The sequence below is a fragment of the Periophthalmus magnuspinnatus genome, chromosome 7 (assembly GCF_009829125.3).
Source record: "Periophthalmus magnuspinnatus isolate fPerMag1 chromosome 7, fPerMag1.2.pri, whole genome shotgun sequence".
Classification (NCBI taxonomy): Eukaryota; Metazoa; Chordata; class Actinopteri; order Gobiiformes; family Gobiidae; genus Periophthalmus; species Periophthalmus magnuspinnatus.
Window position 1 is genome coordinate 18,578,270 of NC_047132.1, and position 17,475 is coordinate 18,595,744.

Sequence of the window (17,475 nt, forward strand, 5' to 3'; positions counted from 1 at the left end):
TAATCTATTATTTGTCTGTCTGTTTTCCAAAGCACGATTTCCTACCAAATTTTTATGACCCCATGTGAATATTAAGAAAAAGTGTCTCTCTATTGTTTTCCAGACAGGCCATGCTTAAATATTACAAAATAACTCAGAGATGTGGGTATAGGAGAGATGTTTCTCTGTACCACTCAGAAGATTTGGCAAATGACTAAGCAGATCCCTTGGGAACATGTGTAGGCTGGGTTTACAAAAGCATAGCTCGGCATTGCTAACATTTCACAGGCATTACAACACTTGTGTTCTTCTCTTCTGTTTCCACCCACACAATTCTGGGTAGAGCTTACAGGTGTGCTTCATATTTGTTATGAGCAAGCTTCAACAAGTCACATTTGAAGCCATTTTTTGCAAGTGGTTACTGCTTAAAACACCCCATCTCTACTAATAATAAATGCAAAATGTGAAAAAGGTGTACCACAAGGTTCTACTCTTGGCACCCTTTTATTTTCAGTTTCATTTTTACTAATAACCTCCCTCAAGTGTGTGTACAAATTGGCAAGTTCATCTACTGTATATACAAATCATAATTTTCTTTATTTTTCAGGCTTCAACTTCAGCTTCAGAACAAAGTACAGGTATATTTCAGTTCAGTTCAAAAGTGGCTTGGCATTAACATCCTAAAACTTAACCTAAAAATCTTTGTACTGTATATGTTTTTATTATGCTCTTCAATTTCCTGACTTAAATATATAGTTTAACAGTGGCATTCCAATGATAATAATAACTTACAATACACTGCCTGGCCAAAAAAAAAGTTGCCACATGGATTTAACTAAGCAAATAGGTACAAGCCTCCTATTGGGTAATTACTGATTGGGTGATTATCTTTCAGCTGGCAACAAGTTATTTAACCCCAATTGGTGCAATGAGTTGCTTTTCATTTCTTAAACAACCATGTCGAAAAACACATCCCGTGGTTGTGGAAAAGATGTTAGTCTGTTTGAGAAGGGTCAAATCACCAGCATGCATCAAGCAGAGAAAACATCTAAGGAGATTGCAGAAACTTCTAAAATTGGGTTAAGAACTGTCCAACACATTTTCAAAAACTGAAAAGACACTGGAGACCCATCGTCTTCGAGGAAGAAATATGGCCGAAAAAAAATCCTGAATGATGACGTTTGGTGAAATCAAATCCAAGAAAAACAACATTAGAACTTGGGGCTATGTTTAATAGTGAAAGTAAGAGCATTTTCAATGGCCGGTCCAATGAAATATTACAGTGTGTGACTTTTTTTGGTGGCAATTGTTTTTTTGTTTTTTTTGTCCAGGCAGTGTACTTGATAACCTATTATTAAAGTTCACATCACATATTAACATAATGAAATGGACATATTCTTGTTTAATGCCTGTATAACAAAACCAAACACCAATCATTGACTACGCAGACACAGCGTATCAAAATACATATACATCTAATTCGCTAAATGTTCTGTTTAATGTCCTTGCTATATTGTACAACATGTGTCAGCCTCGTATGTATAAGATGGTTCTTCAGCTGTCCCACTTGACTGGCACACTGGACACACCCATCATACACCCCCAATAACAGCTGACCTGCACTGTGCAGAGGGAAGGAAGACCTGCTAACGACTGCTGACAGCTCCAGCACTGGGACAAAGACATCACACATGAGATGAGGTGTGGCAAAAACAGTGGGGCTTTTGACAATTCTCACCAGTGCCTTTGCCAATGCAATTTATAAACTCATCTATGCAGTTGTTAATTGTAATGGTGGGCCCTAAACTGCTATAGCATATTTTATTTTTTGTGTGTAATTTCATTCTTAAATGTAGATGTAGATTTGGTTGTGAAAAGATGCACTACTATAGTTTGAGACTTGATAAAAAACAAGTCCAAACAAAAGATTTTCAGCCTAAACATGCATGCCATTAAGGGCACTGTCTCTGCTTCCGGTCCCTGCCTGAGTCTAATGCTGTGAGGTCATGTGGAACCATTTGACTGGGTTTTCTGTTTGGCCTGTGGGTTTGAAACACTTCCTCTCTGAACACCTTTAAAACACCTTTAATGCCAAATACAAGTTTTCTCATTTTTTAATACACTCGTGTAACAGGGCATGGTTCTAAAATGAGTTTTAACAATGTTGTTGAAGAATTGATCAAGCCAAGTATTGGTAAAAATGTTTGCTGTTATATAACCTGTCTATGCTACATTTTTGTATGGGATGGAATATTACAACATATTACTGTGGATTAGATGCAACAACAATCCATCTTTCTGCAACAGTTTTCTGCAAAAGGTAATATAAAAGACAACTACAATCATTTACGCACTTTTACTATTACCGCAGACTGTTGGGTTGGCCCGAGGTCGGTCACGTTCACAGCACACTCCACTGCGAGTGGAGGTGCTCCAAGACCACCTGCTTCAAGCGCAGACTATTCATTTCATATATTCATATATCTTTATTTATACAGGAAGATCCCAAATGAGAGCACTCAGACTCTCCTTTTCTTGGACCCCTTTTCTTGGGTGTTTAAGATCTTTTTCACGCTGCTTCTAGTTAGGTCAACCTTAACTTACCTCATACCTTACCTGCTTCATCACCAGGTAAGGTATGAGTAAAAAATATTTAATCTTTTCAGTTGCAGTTTTGTTAATTAGGTGTGTGCTCTGCTTGAAATACACGTCACAAAATGGACCAGCATAATTCTAAATGGCCCCTCTCCTCAGCCTGGGGGTCCATAAACTCTTCTCACCACCTCATCGCCTCATCCATTTTCTACCACAGTGGTCTCCGTCACTCGATATTGGTCGGGAGGAGACCAAGGAGGCACAGGTCATTCTAGTTGAGTGAACAAATGGGGACATCTGCCAAATGCACCAAGATTCTGCAGTCTCCAAAAAAGAGCACAATGGAGGCGTCAGATGGGAATACGAGTACGTTTCGGCCCAGGGCATCGGAATGCTCTGATAATGTTGTGATAAGGATTTGAATGGACACAAGCTTCATGTAATTTAACCTCCATCCAAGACATCCGATCTATTAGACAGGAGCAGGAAAAGTAGGTGAGCAACACTGCTAAAATACCTGGTCATTTAACTCATATCTGTAAAAACTTGGAGACACTATCAAAAATGTTGTTTTATGAATGGCTCTATGGCCAGTAATATACCAAAACATGCACTAAAATCATGCAGTTTAGTTAAAGTCATTCTACAGAACAGTTTGTCTGGGGGGGGGGGGGGGGGGTGTCACAGGTGTAAGTCAAAGATAGAAGCATGGGATGGCAAACAGGGGCCCTTTGTTTCCCCACAAAAACAGTGCGACAAGTGTGGCCCCTTGGCTCCTATGGGCAGAGGAAGAAGCTCATGTTAGTCAGATCAGTGTATGACCCCGTGACCCTGCCCCTCACTCACAAAGTGCACCTGAACCTATGTGGGACAGCACAGATGGACAAAGTGCTTCCATATGGAGATGTGTGGAAGAGAGAGACGCAAGGAGGTGATAAAGAAACTGCTGACATATTATGCTTCTCGAAATTTGTAATAAACTCTAACATGGTTGCATAGATCATTATTTTACCTTTTGTTCATTGTAAATTGCCAAATTGGTCTAAAGTGACTGACGGTAATAGAAATGGGACAATTCATAGCTGTGTTTCATGACAGAAAGCAGTGTAGTGTCATTTACATGTTTTTGTGGCTGAAAAATGGCAACACAGCATTTTTAAATTTGAATGTGCATGTGTATATATATATATATATATATATATATATATATATATATATATATATATATATATATATATATATATATATATATATATATATATATATATATATATATATATATATATATATATATATATATATATATATATATATATATATATATATATATATATATATATATATATATATATATATATATATATATATATATATATAAAAGCCCTCATGGAGTTTGCTAAAAAACACCTGAAGCACTCTAAGATGGTGAGCAATAAGATTCTCTAGTCTGATGAGACCAAGATAGAACTTTTTTACCTTAATTCTAAGCGGTATGTGTGGAGAAAACCAATACAATCCCAACACTGAAGCATGGTGGTGGGGGTGTTTTTCACCTGTGTAGCCGGATTGTCACAAAGAGAGGGAAGGTAGTCCACACAGAAGAGGTCTCACTCCCAGAAGGAACAATAGCAGACATCAAGCACAGTTACAAGTACCTTGGAATCCCACAAGCAAATGGCGACCTTGAAGAGGAAACAAGGAAAGCAGCCACGGCCAAATACCTCAGACGAGTACGGCAAGTCCTAAGGTCTCAGCTCAATGGCAAGAACAAGACCCAGCCAATAAACAGCTACGCCCTGCCAGTAATCAGATACCCAGTATGAATAATAAGCTGGCCACAGGAGGAGATAAAGACCACAGATGTTAAGACCCGAAGGTTCCTGACCATGCATGGGGGTTCCATCCAAAATCCAGCACCCTGAGACTGTACGCGAGCCATAAGGAAGGAAGCCGAGGACTAGTGAGCGTGAGAGCCACAGTCCAGGATGAAACATCCAATATCCATAAGTATATCAAGGACAAGGCCCCAACAGATGACGTGCTCAGCAAATATCTCAGACAGTGGACTGCAGAGGAAGAGGTGGTGGAGGAACCATCATGGAAGGACAAGCCCCTGGTGGGATGTACCACCGGAACATAACTGAAGGGGCTGATATCACGAAATCCTACCAATGGCTTGAGAAAGCTGGACTGAAGGACAGCACAGAGGCACTCATCCTGGCTGCACAGGAGCAGGCCGTGAGCACCAGAGCGATAGAGGCCCAGATCTACCACACCACAAAAGACCCAAGGTGTAGGCTGTGCAAAGAGGCCCCTGAGACAATCCAGCACATAACTGCAGGGTGTAAGATGCTGCAGGGAAAACATACATGGAGGGGCATAACCAAGTGGGGGGCATAGTGTACAGAAACATCTGTTCAGTGTACGAGCTGGAAACCCCAAGGTTAAGGTGGGAAACCCCTCCAAAGGTAGTGGAGAATGATCAAGCCAAGATCCTGTGGGACTTCCAGATACAGAGGGACAGAACGGTGATTGTGAACCAACTGGACATTGTGGTGGTGAATAAACAACAGAGCAAAGCCGTCGTGGTGGAGATCGCAGTACCGAGTGATGGGAACATAAGGAAAAAGGAACATGAGAAACTCGAAAAATACCAGGGGTTCAAAGAAGAGCTGGAGAAGGCCTGGAAGGTGAAGGCATCGGTGGTGCCCGTCGTCATTGGAGCACTCAGGACACTGACCCTCAAACTGGAGGAGTGGCTACAGCACATCCCAGGAAAAAACATCAGACATCTTAGTCCAGAAAAGTGCAGTGCTAGGAACAGCAAAGACACTGTGCAAAACCCTCAAACTCCCAGGCCCCCGAAGGGTGAGGAGATTTGAAAACAAAAAGTAAGCTTCTAACTGTATTAAAAGTCCTTATACCGAAAAATTCACCTTATTTATTGAATGACCCTCGTATATATATATATATATATATATAGGGAGAGAGAGCGTGTGAGACAGATAGATAGATAGATAGATAGATAGATAGATAGATAGATAGATACACTTTTTTTGCATATAATTTGCAGAGCAAAGCCTCCTATCTCAAAACATTTCCCAGACTATGGGAAACACTTTTGCTAGGCTTGTTAGCCTGTCCTGCAGTGCACAGTCTCTTCTCACAGTTATTATCCTGCTCTCTGAATAGAGTGGCGGCTGCTGGACCTCTTATCACCTCTGGCATTGGCCACACTGTCCCAGCACAACAGAGGGAGCGCAGATACGACCAGGCAGATTCCTCTCACTACCAGTTGCTAGGTACAGGACTAATACCACTTATTAAAACTGCTCTCCCTCATTGCCCCCTGCACCTCCGACTCAACCTCCTTCTAAAGAAATGGCAGGGTGCAACATTTTTTAAATATTTCCCATAAGTTATGACGGCCTATCAGCGAGCCAGCTGTACTCTCCAGATCACACCATTCATGATGCTATTATGCAGATATGAATACATTTGCGTGCGGCTGTCAGGTCGATTCCACCTCTGTATGAGGGACGTCCTGAACAAAGACATAAGAGTGGAGGCGTTCCCGCGTGCTCTCTCCCCACATCCATTCACTAAGCCAATCTATTCAGTGTCTTTATGCAAATGTGCTGGTGCCTTCAAGGCACTGTAAGCAGCATGGTGCCTTTAAGAGCATACTGTAAAACCCAGTACTAGTAATATATGAAATTAACAGTCAAGTAAAAGATGGATTATCTATGTTGTATGCATTTCAATTGAAAATTTCATCAGTAATTAAACAGGAACCCTTAAAATCAGACATCATTCCTTGAAATAAACATTAGTTGAGGTGTGCTGCATCAAATTTACATATATTTGATTTTTAAGTATTATATGGAGATTTTTATTTCATCTTTTCATGAAGAAAAATTTGGTAATTCCACATCATGATTAGACAGCCTGTTACATCCGCTATTTACACAGTTTGTGAAAAGAACAAAACAGCTAAAACTTTTTTACTCTACTGATATTTTTTATATAGATGTATTTAAAATCAAATTTTATTTTCAAATCCTTTTTATGTTCTCTGGGTTGGGCTCCAGGCAGAACAGTACATGCTCACATCACTGCTGTTGTCATTCGCTGTGCAGCTGTGCACAGCATAAATAGGTTTTGTAACACAATCTGTTCTCTGTATAAACTATGGCATCAGGTGCTCTGTGGACAGTTTGATGACTGGACCATAGTTTAGTCGTCTACAACCAGCCAAACATTTCATCTCTCTGACACTGGAGACTGTGTGAAGGGTGTCCAACCAGTCTTTGCTCTGAGCCTGCGAATGCAAAAACATACTATTTAAAAAGGAGCAGAAACATTCTAATACATGAATGCATAATCATGAAAAAATGAACACCAAATCGTGAAAAAATAGATAGGATAATTTTTGGATTGAAGGATGGCGACTGGAAAACTAGAGAATTGCCTTTGTTTGGGTTTATTAAACAGTGTGGAAACTTAAGAGGTGTGTTTTTGATTTTACTTCTGTAGGACTGTTGGTCTGTTGCACGGTTTGCTCTTCATTCTCACAAGGCACAATAAAACAAAACAATAAAACCTGTAACGTAAATCTCTGCACGGAACACAGCCACAGCCCACACATGATTTGCCCATGGATCTGGAAAAATTTGATGAATGACGCATGGGCCTATATAGCCTACTGCAGTAGTAAGTCTCCTTAATTTCAAATCCTCTTCAGAAGCAGCCTATATACCAATTTTCCGATATAGAGGTTTTAAACAGTGTTGTATTCTTCTAGCTGTACAATTCCAAAAAAATAATCGTGATGTTTCCAAATTCCCGTTTTATCGATAAGCTTCTGCGGACTGCCTGCTCCACACATTTGCTTTTACACACACACACATTCCAGCGGTAGCAGGCGGAGTCATAGGGCAGGGCGGTTTGTGAATGAGCGAGGGCAGCAGCACGGTCCACAGAGCGCAGCGCGGAGCCCAACAGCGCGCACACGGCGAAGGAGAGCCGCACAAATGGAGCTCTTTACGGGAATTGGATCTTTACTTTTCATCTCTCTACTGATCAACGGCATTTTCATCACAATTCAGACCAATGAAGGTACATGTCTAATGTCTCAAACAACTGCTATAAACTTAAAAAAAAAACTTCATAGCTGTCAAGTCGAGCTATAGATATGCGTGCCACACGCGGAATGGGAAAAGTTTCTACCTAGGAACTTATGATTCTTGTGATTGTGTAACAGTTTAAACATATATATATATATATATATATATATATATATATATATATATATATATATATATATATATATATATATATATATATATATATATATATATATATATATATATATATATATATACATATATACATATATACATATATACATATATACATATATATACACACACACATGCATATATGTATATGTTCTTGTGCGTATAGACTGATTAGATTTCATAGCATGTCCCCAAATTTTATTTTAGGAGAGCATCAGGTGAAGTATTAACCCGTTTTTTTTTTGTTTTTTTTTTTATTGGAGCTGCATTTTTCAAACCTTTATATCTTTTTTTATTGACATTCCCGTTTGTATGGTTTTATCTTTAACGGTGGATTGGAGGCTACAACCTTGAAATGTCCAGATAACTTTGAGGAATCTAAACTTACTCCACTCACACTGATAAAGAAACTTTTTAAAAATGTTATATTATTTTAATAATTTTTTTTTTTGCACTTTTACTTTTACTCGCTTTACAATTTATGCTGATAAATGCATATTTATTTTTAAAGAGCACATAGTTAAATCTGTTCTTTTTTAGTTTGGTTTTTTTTGGGGTTTTTTTTTACATCATTTTATATAGACATTTTTATCCAACAAGCACACTCATAGGCTTTCTGTCATCATTATAAACTGGTCCTGATAAATTGGTCTCTTGTATTCACAGAGGTTCTCCTGGACATGCGGGCCACAGGAGTGGACCTGGGCTGGCTCACTTGGCCCTTAGACCAGGGAGACAAGCCGGGGGTGAGTACTGCTCCACACCATCTCCATGTGTCTTCTCCAGCTCACATGTGGAATGTGCCTGAGGGAAAGTGCATTGAAAAACGACATAGGAAAACTCTTGCCATGCAGAACACTGACCATTTGACTTGTGCGGTTAGCTCTGAGCTGCCTTTGAGCATACACTTGTCAGATCTCTGTAAATCTTGAAGCAGGGGCCCATACTATGGTAAGAGTAGTGGGGTCCTAGCAGAGCATGTCTAGGCTGCAGACAGACTAGCTGCAAGACCAGAGCTGGGAATACTTGTGGCTTCTTGTGGTTTCTTCAGAATTGTATGTTAGAGAGCAATTAACTTTTAAAGTTGCAGCATGTGGTACCTCTTTGGGATGGGAGGGGTTATAGATGTGGGCCAGTTACCTTTTTCCGTAACACACATGAAAATGACTGAAGAGATTCCACCATTTATTGCACCCAAATGCTGTGGTTCTTGCAGGCCCAGCTAAGGGGGCACATGTGTCTGCATCTGTGTTTTGTGGTTTCAGAGTAATTGACCAACTAAGTTCATGCAAATCCGCTGCTGATAGGCTTATTTTGCGTGAGTCAAAGGCATGTGTGGGCGTGTTGTTATGACTATCCCTACACAGTTTCACTCCTTGCATCACATTTTGACTTTTCGTTTCACTTTTTAAAATCCTTCATTACTTCAGTACAGGCCTGCCAGTAACATAATGCACATTTATCTAACTGCGAGCGTCATTAACATAACCTCGAAACGTATAAAAACCATCACCAGCTGGGTAATAGACGAGCTGGCCCTGCTGTACATCAGATTTATATGCAGCGCCACACACTCGGCCAACAGTGCACATTCCTTTAATTAACAGCACAGTGACTCCATGCAGAGAGTAAACCACAGCCCATGCCCTCGTGCAAGCCAGTTGTTCTTTAAGAGCCAGCCATACCTTAAAACATGCCTAAATAGACTAAAAATATGTCTGTGGAGGCTCTGGCATACATTGTTCCACTAAGCTGACAGTCTAACTTTTTAAAAAAGTGTTGTATCTTCATTAGTGCTTTGTATATTCTTTCCCATGCACATCCTTGAGGTTTATATTGTTACATTGCTGAAAAGTCATAAAGTGGGAGCTCCAAGTGTTGCAGAATGTATTGTTGTCAAAGGTAATTAATATTTGCAGGAAGCAATTAGAATTTCTTTATTTCTAGTTTCATATTACAGCGGTTAGACCCTCATGCTAGCCCCCGGGTATCCAGTCTGTTTTCTTTTTAGAGCAGAGCTTTTACACGATGATTACGTGTTCCCGAGGGGTCTATATTTGCTTCGCTAACATTGTGGCTTGTTTCTTGTTGCAGTGGGAAGTGGTGCAACGGACTCTAAATGGTTCCCAGTTCTACACATACTCAGTGTGCAATGTGGGAGAGCGTGAACAGGACAACTGGCTTCGAACCACCTTCATCCAGAGACGACCTTCGGCCTCACGGGTTTTTGTGGAGCTCCAGTTCATCGTAAGAGACTGCAACTCGTTTGATGGTGCATCATTGACCTGCAAAGAAACCTTCAATCTCTTTGCTTCTGAGGCGGATGCAGATGTCGGCACCACATTCAGAAAAGGACAATTTAAGAAAGTAGCCACTATTGCCCCAGATGAGATCACAAGCAAAAACGAACTACGTATCAACACTGAAACAAGAGTGGTGGAGAACCTGTCAAGGAAAGGTTTTTACTTAGCTTTTCAAGATATTGGAGCTTGTGTGGCTCTACTCTCAGTTCGAGTTTATTACAAGACGTGTCCAACTACGATCAAGAGTCTTGCATCTTTCCCAGAAACTGTGGCAGGAGGAGAGAATCAAGCTTTGAGAGAAGTCATAGGTGAATGCGTGGATAATGCTGTAAGCGAGGAGCAGCCTCGGATTTACTGCACCGTGGATGGTGAATGGGTTGTACCTGTTGGACAATGCCAGTGTAAACCTGGCTATGAAGAAGTCGGAAATGAGTGCAAAGGTAAGGAGGTTTTGTTATATATTGTGTTCTGTTTTTCTTTGAATCAGCTGGGGTGTGAGTCATGTGAACCAATAGCAGAAGTGTTCTTAAGTGACAATTTAGCATATCTCAGTTTTTGCCTTTATGCTAATTGCGGGGCTTGTAAAACAAGCCTGTGAAAGAGGGGGCATATCTATCATATGTGTTATTATCATTGTTGGGTGGAATTCTGCCTGTGGCTAACTCAGCTCCTCTGAAATGGAAGGAATGCTCAGGTATACTTGTACATGCCTCGACATCTTCCTTGACCTTGAACTGATACCTATAAACTCAGAAAATGTGAATGTCGTTTGAAATACAATTTTAATGTGTGCATGTTTGTTCAGGCCTGTAGCTTTTACAGTTACACCCTTTGTGCTATCAGAGCAGGTTTGAAGATTGACCAGAGGTGTTTGAAGGAAAGGCTAGGCTTACCTGGAGTTTATGATTAGTTTTCAGCTGTGACGTGAGGTGTAACCCTGAGGAATCGAATTTTTAGCTTTGAAGTTATATCTTATGGCATATTCTAGAAATTCTGTCAATATCTGCATGAATTGGATAATTTTATTTCTGAACACCAAAAATCCTAAAACCACTGCCTTTACACTATTATTCGTCCACTTACAAGAAGGAGCTTTTATGGATTATAAGGGTTATAACCCTGTCTTTCCTCAGTTTTCATTGCTCTGTGCAAGAAACACTGTCGAAATGAATTTATTGGACATTGTCTTAATATGGCTATAATCTCCACAACACATAGCCCATTGTTCACAATCCACTTTTTGGAATTACTCATTGAGCCAAAGGAATCCATTTACTTTATTAAAAACATTTTGAAGTAAAAATATATTACTTTCATAAAGTCTTGTTTTCTTTGGAACCAAGCCATGGCTGACTTAGAAACCACATATTCCAAAGGCAGTTTAATGAATGTCATGCCTCTGTGTAAGTTTTGTTGCGTCAGGTGCTCCCCTGTGCCCTCATTATCAGCTCTTCTCTTATCTGCTTGATACGAGTTTGCCGTGGAGTAGAACTATAACTCAGGCCTTTGTAGTGAGGCGTCTCTCTGTTTGTGGTGAATAGGAGGCCTTCATTGTTGTGGGATTGGTCGTCAAAGAGCTCTAGAGTGATCAAAGACGCTGGGGCTACTGTATTCTGATGGATTAGCATTTTCAAGAGTGTTGTGGGTGAGGGAAGGAGGAAGGAGGAAGGAGGAGGGGGCATGCTTACTCCATGTTCCCCTGTCTGAGGGATCATCACTCTCTGCTGCTGCTCCCAGCCTGGGCTTTTGGCCTGTATTGTATGACTGCTGCTGAGGATTTGACAGTGAACTGGAGCTTGCATGCAGAGACCTGTTGAGATCTGCTCTATGACTAAGTATCGCATGACTCCTCTTCTGCTTATTTTGATAGTATGAATATACTGAAAGGACTGGTTGAGACATCTTTAACTGGTGATAAACTCTTTGAAAGATATATCTAATGGTGTGTATTTCCGCTTGCTCAAGTTATTAGCAGGATTCACTGTGCCTCCCTTATAAATTAATAGTCATACATGAGTTTAATATCCGTGTAGAGAGGAGAATTACCACTTTTTATGCTTCATTTGAGAGAACAATATTGTGTTAAATGGGGTTGAAGAGCGTGGAAGACATTCAGCAAAGAATGTTTGAAGTTTATTAAAATTTTGGTATGTTATAACTGTTCTATTTGTAAAATTAAACTTTAGAGTCAATAAAACCTGACAAAAAAAGTTATAATTGTCAGTGAATTCCCTTCCTTGCCATTAGAACTTAAACCTTGAAAGTGGCTGTAAATCCACCAAAACCCCACCTGTAATTAGATATTTTTTCCTCTCCACTCAGTGTCAATTGATAAAAGCAATGAAGTTTTCTGTCACTGCATTGTAAATAGGGTATGATGGTGGGAAAGTGTCAGGTAGGATGATTACGGACCAGTCATGACAGAGGGGGGAAGAGATCCAGGAAGCGGGTAGTTGCAGTGCCAGATATAGTGTTTATGTGAGGGGAGCGCTTCCAAGAGAGAGAGGTGAGAAATGGAGAATGTAAAGGTAGCAGAACAATGAGTTGCTGTGTTGTCCCACCTCCGCCCCTTCTATCCACCCCGCTTGGTACATTCCTGATCAGTTTGCCGAGGAGGAGCCTTCCAACATTACTGCAGACCTGAGGAATTCCCAGAAGGGGAGAAAAGGTTGGGACCCAGCATCAAAATGAATAAACAGTGAGAAAACCCTACAATTGGTACAGTGAGAGGTCAGATAGTAACTCAGGCAGCTGTGTAGGAAATGTAACACACATTCATAGTTAATCATCCCCTGCCTTCTCTCCTCCAGTGTTTTAAACTCCACTTGAAAGTTTCCATGTTCTGCTGATGTACACTGTCTGCCCTTAGACTCCTCCACTCCTCAGAGACTTGTAAGATGTAAAAACTGTCAAAGAAGAGAATGCAGGGGTGCTACTTGGACATGACAAATGAGGTCCTGGTTGCGCCCATATAAGTTCTTTCAGAAATCCCCTAAAAGTCCTTCTATTCCATATGCTAACGCTACCCATGATTAACATAAAGTAAAAGGGTAGTGAATTACAATGTTTGATATCATGAAAGAATAATAGGCTACATGAAGAAGAATAGAAATAAACCGCCAACATGTTTAGGCTACATCCATCAAGAAAACTAACTAAAGTAAAGAATTGGGCGCTTATATTTATTTGCTAACTTATACTTTTGCCTGTATAATGTACCCACTTTTAATAACATTTAGAGCTTCAAGTTTTGGTACTAGCAGGCTTCCCTAGGTAGCCTACCAACATTTAAAAGTTACGCTTGAAGTCCTATGTCTATGTAGCCTAAATGCGGCGATTGAGACACTTTCTAATGTTTTCTACCTTCTCACTCACAGTAGGCACACTTTAAAGTCTCAACTCACCCCAAAACTGATCCATGATAACATAGCCTTTTATATGTAAACTTGGCATAAAAACACCTTGTTCCATTAGCACCATTACATAATTTATTGTTGGCAAATGGAGAATAAAAGATACAGTTATAAAAGATATCTATAGAATTAGAATTAAATGTATAAATAATCACGTGTTCCAATGTGAGTGTTACTGTGTGACTGTTCCATCAGCGTCTGTACTGTCAGTAAAACCTCCCATCTGCATTGCCTTATTTTAGCAGGATTTGTCTATACATTTGCTGTGTGGTTTGCGTAGGTGGTGTGTGACGAACACTGTGTGGTTGTCCCCGCTCATGCTAACTACAGGGTCCTGTTTTGGACAAACCATCTTCAAAGCTAACACATCACTTCCTGTAGCTTGTGGACTTACAGAAGGATAGGAGCGGCTGTGTAAGCGTCTCTAAATCACGTCCTCACAAGAGATAAGGCGGAGAGTATTTATTAACATACCATTCCACTTGGAAAGGTTTATAGATGAGGCCGGATATAGTGTTTGCTCATTGTTAAAGTCAAACATAGATACCTTTTAAAAGTGTCCCCAAATTGTTCTTATAATACAGGGTTAAGTTGTTTCCCAGAATTAAAGGAAACCTATAGTCTAAGTATGTAAATATAGGAAGCCGGTTTCCGTTGTTCCAGTTGGCCCCTGATCCCAACCACAGTGGCGTGATTTAATCCCCATTCATAAGTAAATGAACATTCCTCATTTATATTCCGGAAAAAAAATCCAAACTTGATTTTTTTTTAGCACAAAAGTGGTTGGTTTTAACGTCGTGGCTTTAACCCTGTGACTCACTGTTGACATTGAGACAGTTTGGTCCAGTGCCTTACGCCCTTTCCCCGGCTGTAATCCCGCCACCACAATGGACCTGGGGCAGCCGCAACCGCTCCCCAAGCCTCAAAACCAGCCCCATGTGCGCAAACTAATCCCCGTCATGGTTTCCACGCGGATTTTCAAAGGGATGCACAATACACAATGTTTAGCTAGCTCAGGGCACTTGAGAGGCCCAAAGTGAAGTGAATTTCTGGTTTGGACTGGTCTAATGCCATTTTGACGGAGTAAAGACAGGCTTTAGGATAACTCATAACAGACATAGAGTTATGGTGGCGACAAGAATGGTTTAACTGTGAATTGTAATTAACATGAAATTTATATAATGCAGAGCAAAAAGAACTGTCTTTTTTCTGACAAGTGCTGTGGTTGCAATTAGATTTGTGATTTAGCTTTATAGAATAGGATTCCGTTCAAATTGCACATTGTAAACTACTCCAAGAGCTTTAACATCCAAAAGAAGACTAAAATATGGACAGATAAACCAATATGAGAATCCATTTGTTTGTAGAGGTCATTGACATATTGCTTGGTATAAACGATTTCATGGGTAGCCTCTCCCTATTTCTGCACATTAAAGTACTTCACTATTGTCTTGGTATCATAGTTACTAAGAAACATTGGAGAAGGTGATGACAGGGGAAGTATTCCTAAAATCTGACAGTGTAGTGTAGGAGTGATCATCCAAGTCTGTGTTTGTGAACCTGGCTCGACACATCGGATCCTTGGAATTCCAGTAAGGCAGCCTCTAAAGTGCCAACGTCTTTCCTGTATTAGCCTCTGTCTCCTGCCTATCCATCCCTGTCTTTCCGTCCTTGTCCTCACACGATGTAACAGTAGTCCTCTGCCTGTTTGCTGCGGCTAGTGATCTGCATGCCTAGTAATTGACTTGGGTGTGTGTGCTCCTAAAACTAACTCTAACCACTGCCTGCGTTTTTCCTTTGTGCTGTGTCTCTCCCTATATTTTAGTTGATGCATCTTGCCATGTCTTTATTTGAAATCTTATTGGAAATCCACCGCTGTCACCGCTTCACAATAGTTTACACAAAAAGGTATGAGCCATCCCAAGTTCAACAAACAGACTTATGTTGGTTTCTTGTTGTGATGACTGATGGAGCTGCTGTTATTTTTGGCTGAGCGCAGGTCCCCTTTCACACGGTCCCGCTGGGACACTTGAAACTATTGTGTACAGCCTACATCATATTTATACCACAAGTACCAAGGGTAAACAAAAGTGAAGAGTGGCCAAGCTGCATTCTAGGGCACTATTGGAATTGTGTTGAGTATACAGCTGTGTACAAATTTCAAAGTTGATAAAAATTGCAATAATTAAGCCTATAATTATATGTTACAAATTTGATTGTGACCTAAATTTGCACAGTAGGTCTAGATTTATCTCATCATGTTAAAGATGCTCTATGTCTCTGCTACCTGCCTGTCTTCATTGATGTGCAATTTCTTTTCCTAGATAAGAATAAAATAATTAATGTTGCATTTATTAAATTACAGCAGGTTTTAAGGCTAAAATATACCTTTAAATAAATGCCTTCTTACGGTGAGCAGGGTCGCCTCTCCACCCATCTCATCTGTAACTTCGTCTGATCGTGTCACTTGCTTGTCTCCATTGGAGGCAAAGAAATAACATCTCCATAGGTGATCAGGTGTCAGACCCTCTACCATAGTTCTCCTTTAAATGTATAGCTTTTGCCAAATTAAATGGTTAACTGAATGGTTTATATTTTTTGCAATAAATACTTTCTCCTCATAACATGTATGTATTGTCTGGGTCTAAGGAGTACATTGAAGACTGAAGTTCCCCTACTGCTGTTGTGGCTTCTGCAGATTATTCAGTTATAACTAACATAAGTAGTTGATTGAATAATTAACCTAAGTATGTGGTTGTTCACACAAATACAGAATACATCTACTGTTCAGTGTGGATTACAACTTGCCAAATAGGCGTCAAAATTGAATGGAATGCTGTTGTAATTACTTCCATAGTTTTTGAATGTTTTATTCACAGCACATGCTTCCGATAATTCTGTTCTACTGACTGAACAATTATAATGGGTTTGTGCCTGCTAGCATCTTGTTCATCTTTAAAGAGCTAAACCTAAACTCTTATCTAACCGAAGTATAGACTGGCAAGCACAGGTCTGATTTAGGCAGCTGAGGATTTCACATAATGGAATCATCTCACTCTAAGGGGATAATACGCACTGTCAAATTTTCTGCTCCACTGACTTTCCGCGACGCTTGATCCCAGCAGATTAGGGCATTTAAAGTGAGCCGTGATTGTGTGAGTTGGGCTGTTTCTTTCTTTCTCTTGGTGAGTTTGATGTGGTGCTGGAGGGGGCTGCTTGTACACTTGGAGTCATGCACTGTCATGTCGCTTGCAGTTAACACATAACATTACTGTGAAGGAGATGACAGGAAATGTATAGCAACAGTTACCTCTCATGCCATCTTTGAGTTCAGCATAAATCTTAGGGGTTGGGAAAGTGTCATCGGTGGAGGGGGAGAGACTTTGATCTGCTAAAGAAGAGGATATTCATCTTGATCGCTCATATTTCATGTCTCAAGAGAAGGGTTTATGAAGTCATGTTCGAAAACTGACATGTTAATGCTGCAGATTCTTTTATCACGAGTTTTAGAGATTAAGAATAAATTAATTTTGTTTCTTGTAGGTAAAAATAAAGTATTTAAGTAAAAATTACCCTTTTTTCCCAAATCAATAATAATGAAAATAAATAAAAAATCATCACAAAATACATGTGTTTTAGGTATGTGTATCAATCACAGCTGTTCTAGCTACTACTTTGTGTTGCCATTTACCAAGAGACCTTTCTCAAATCATTTTAAATATTGTAGATAGTGACCTTTATCTGGCATGGGTGTTATTTTTGGGATTATTTGGGATATTTGGGATTTTTATTTTAACTCTGCAGTATCTGGGCATATGGTTTACTTTTCACCTTCTTACATCATAAAAAAGGGTCTCTGGAGATGTTGAAAAATGTTATAAAGCA

The 17,475-nt window shown here is 39.9% G+C and overlaps 1 protein-coding gene across 2 annotated transcripts in view; it reads left to right on the forward strand.

The window, feature by feature from the left end:
• The first annotated feature begins 7,559 nt into the window (after window positions 1–7,559).
• Window positions 7,560–17,475, forward strand: part of epha2b (eph receptor A2 b) — a 36,329-nt gene continuing 26,413 nt past the window's right edge. For both annotated transcript variants that reach the window (XM_033969154.2, XM_033969155.2), the window contains exons 1-3: window positions 7,560–7,692; window positions 8,541–8,620; window positions 9,969–10,617. In XM_033969154.2, the coding sequence (XP_033825045.1) occupies window positions 7,608–7,692; window positions 8,541–8,620; window positions 9,969–10,617 (814 nt within the window). In that variant the 5' untranslated portion in view covers window positions 7,560–7,607. The remainder of the gene's footprint in view (window positions 7,693–8,540; window positions 8,621–9,968; window positions 10,618–17,475) is intronic.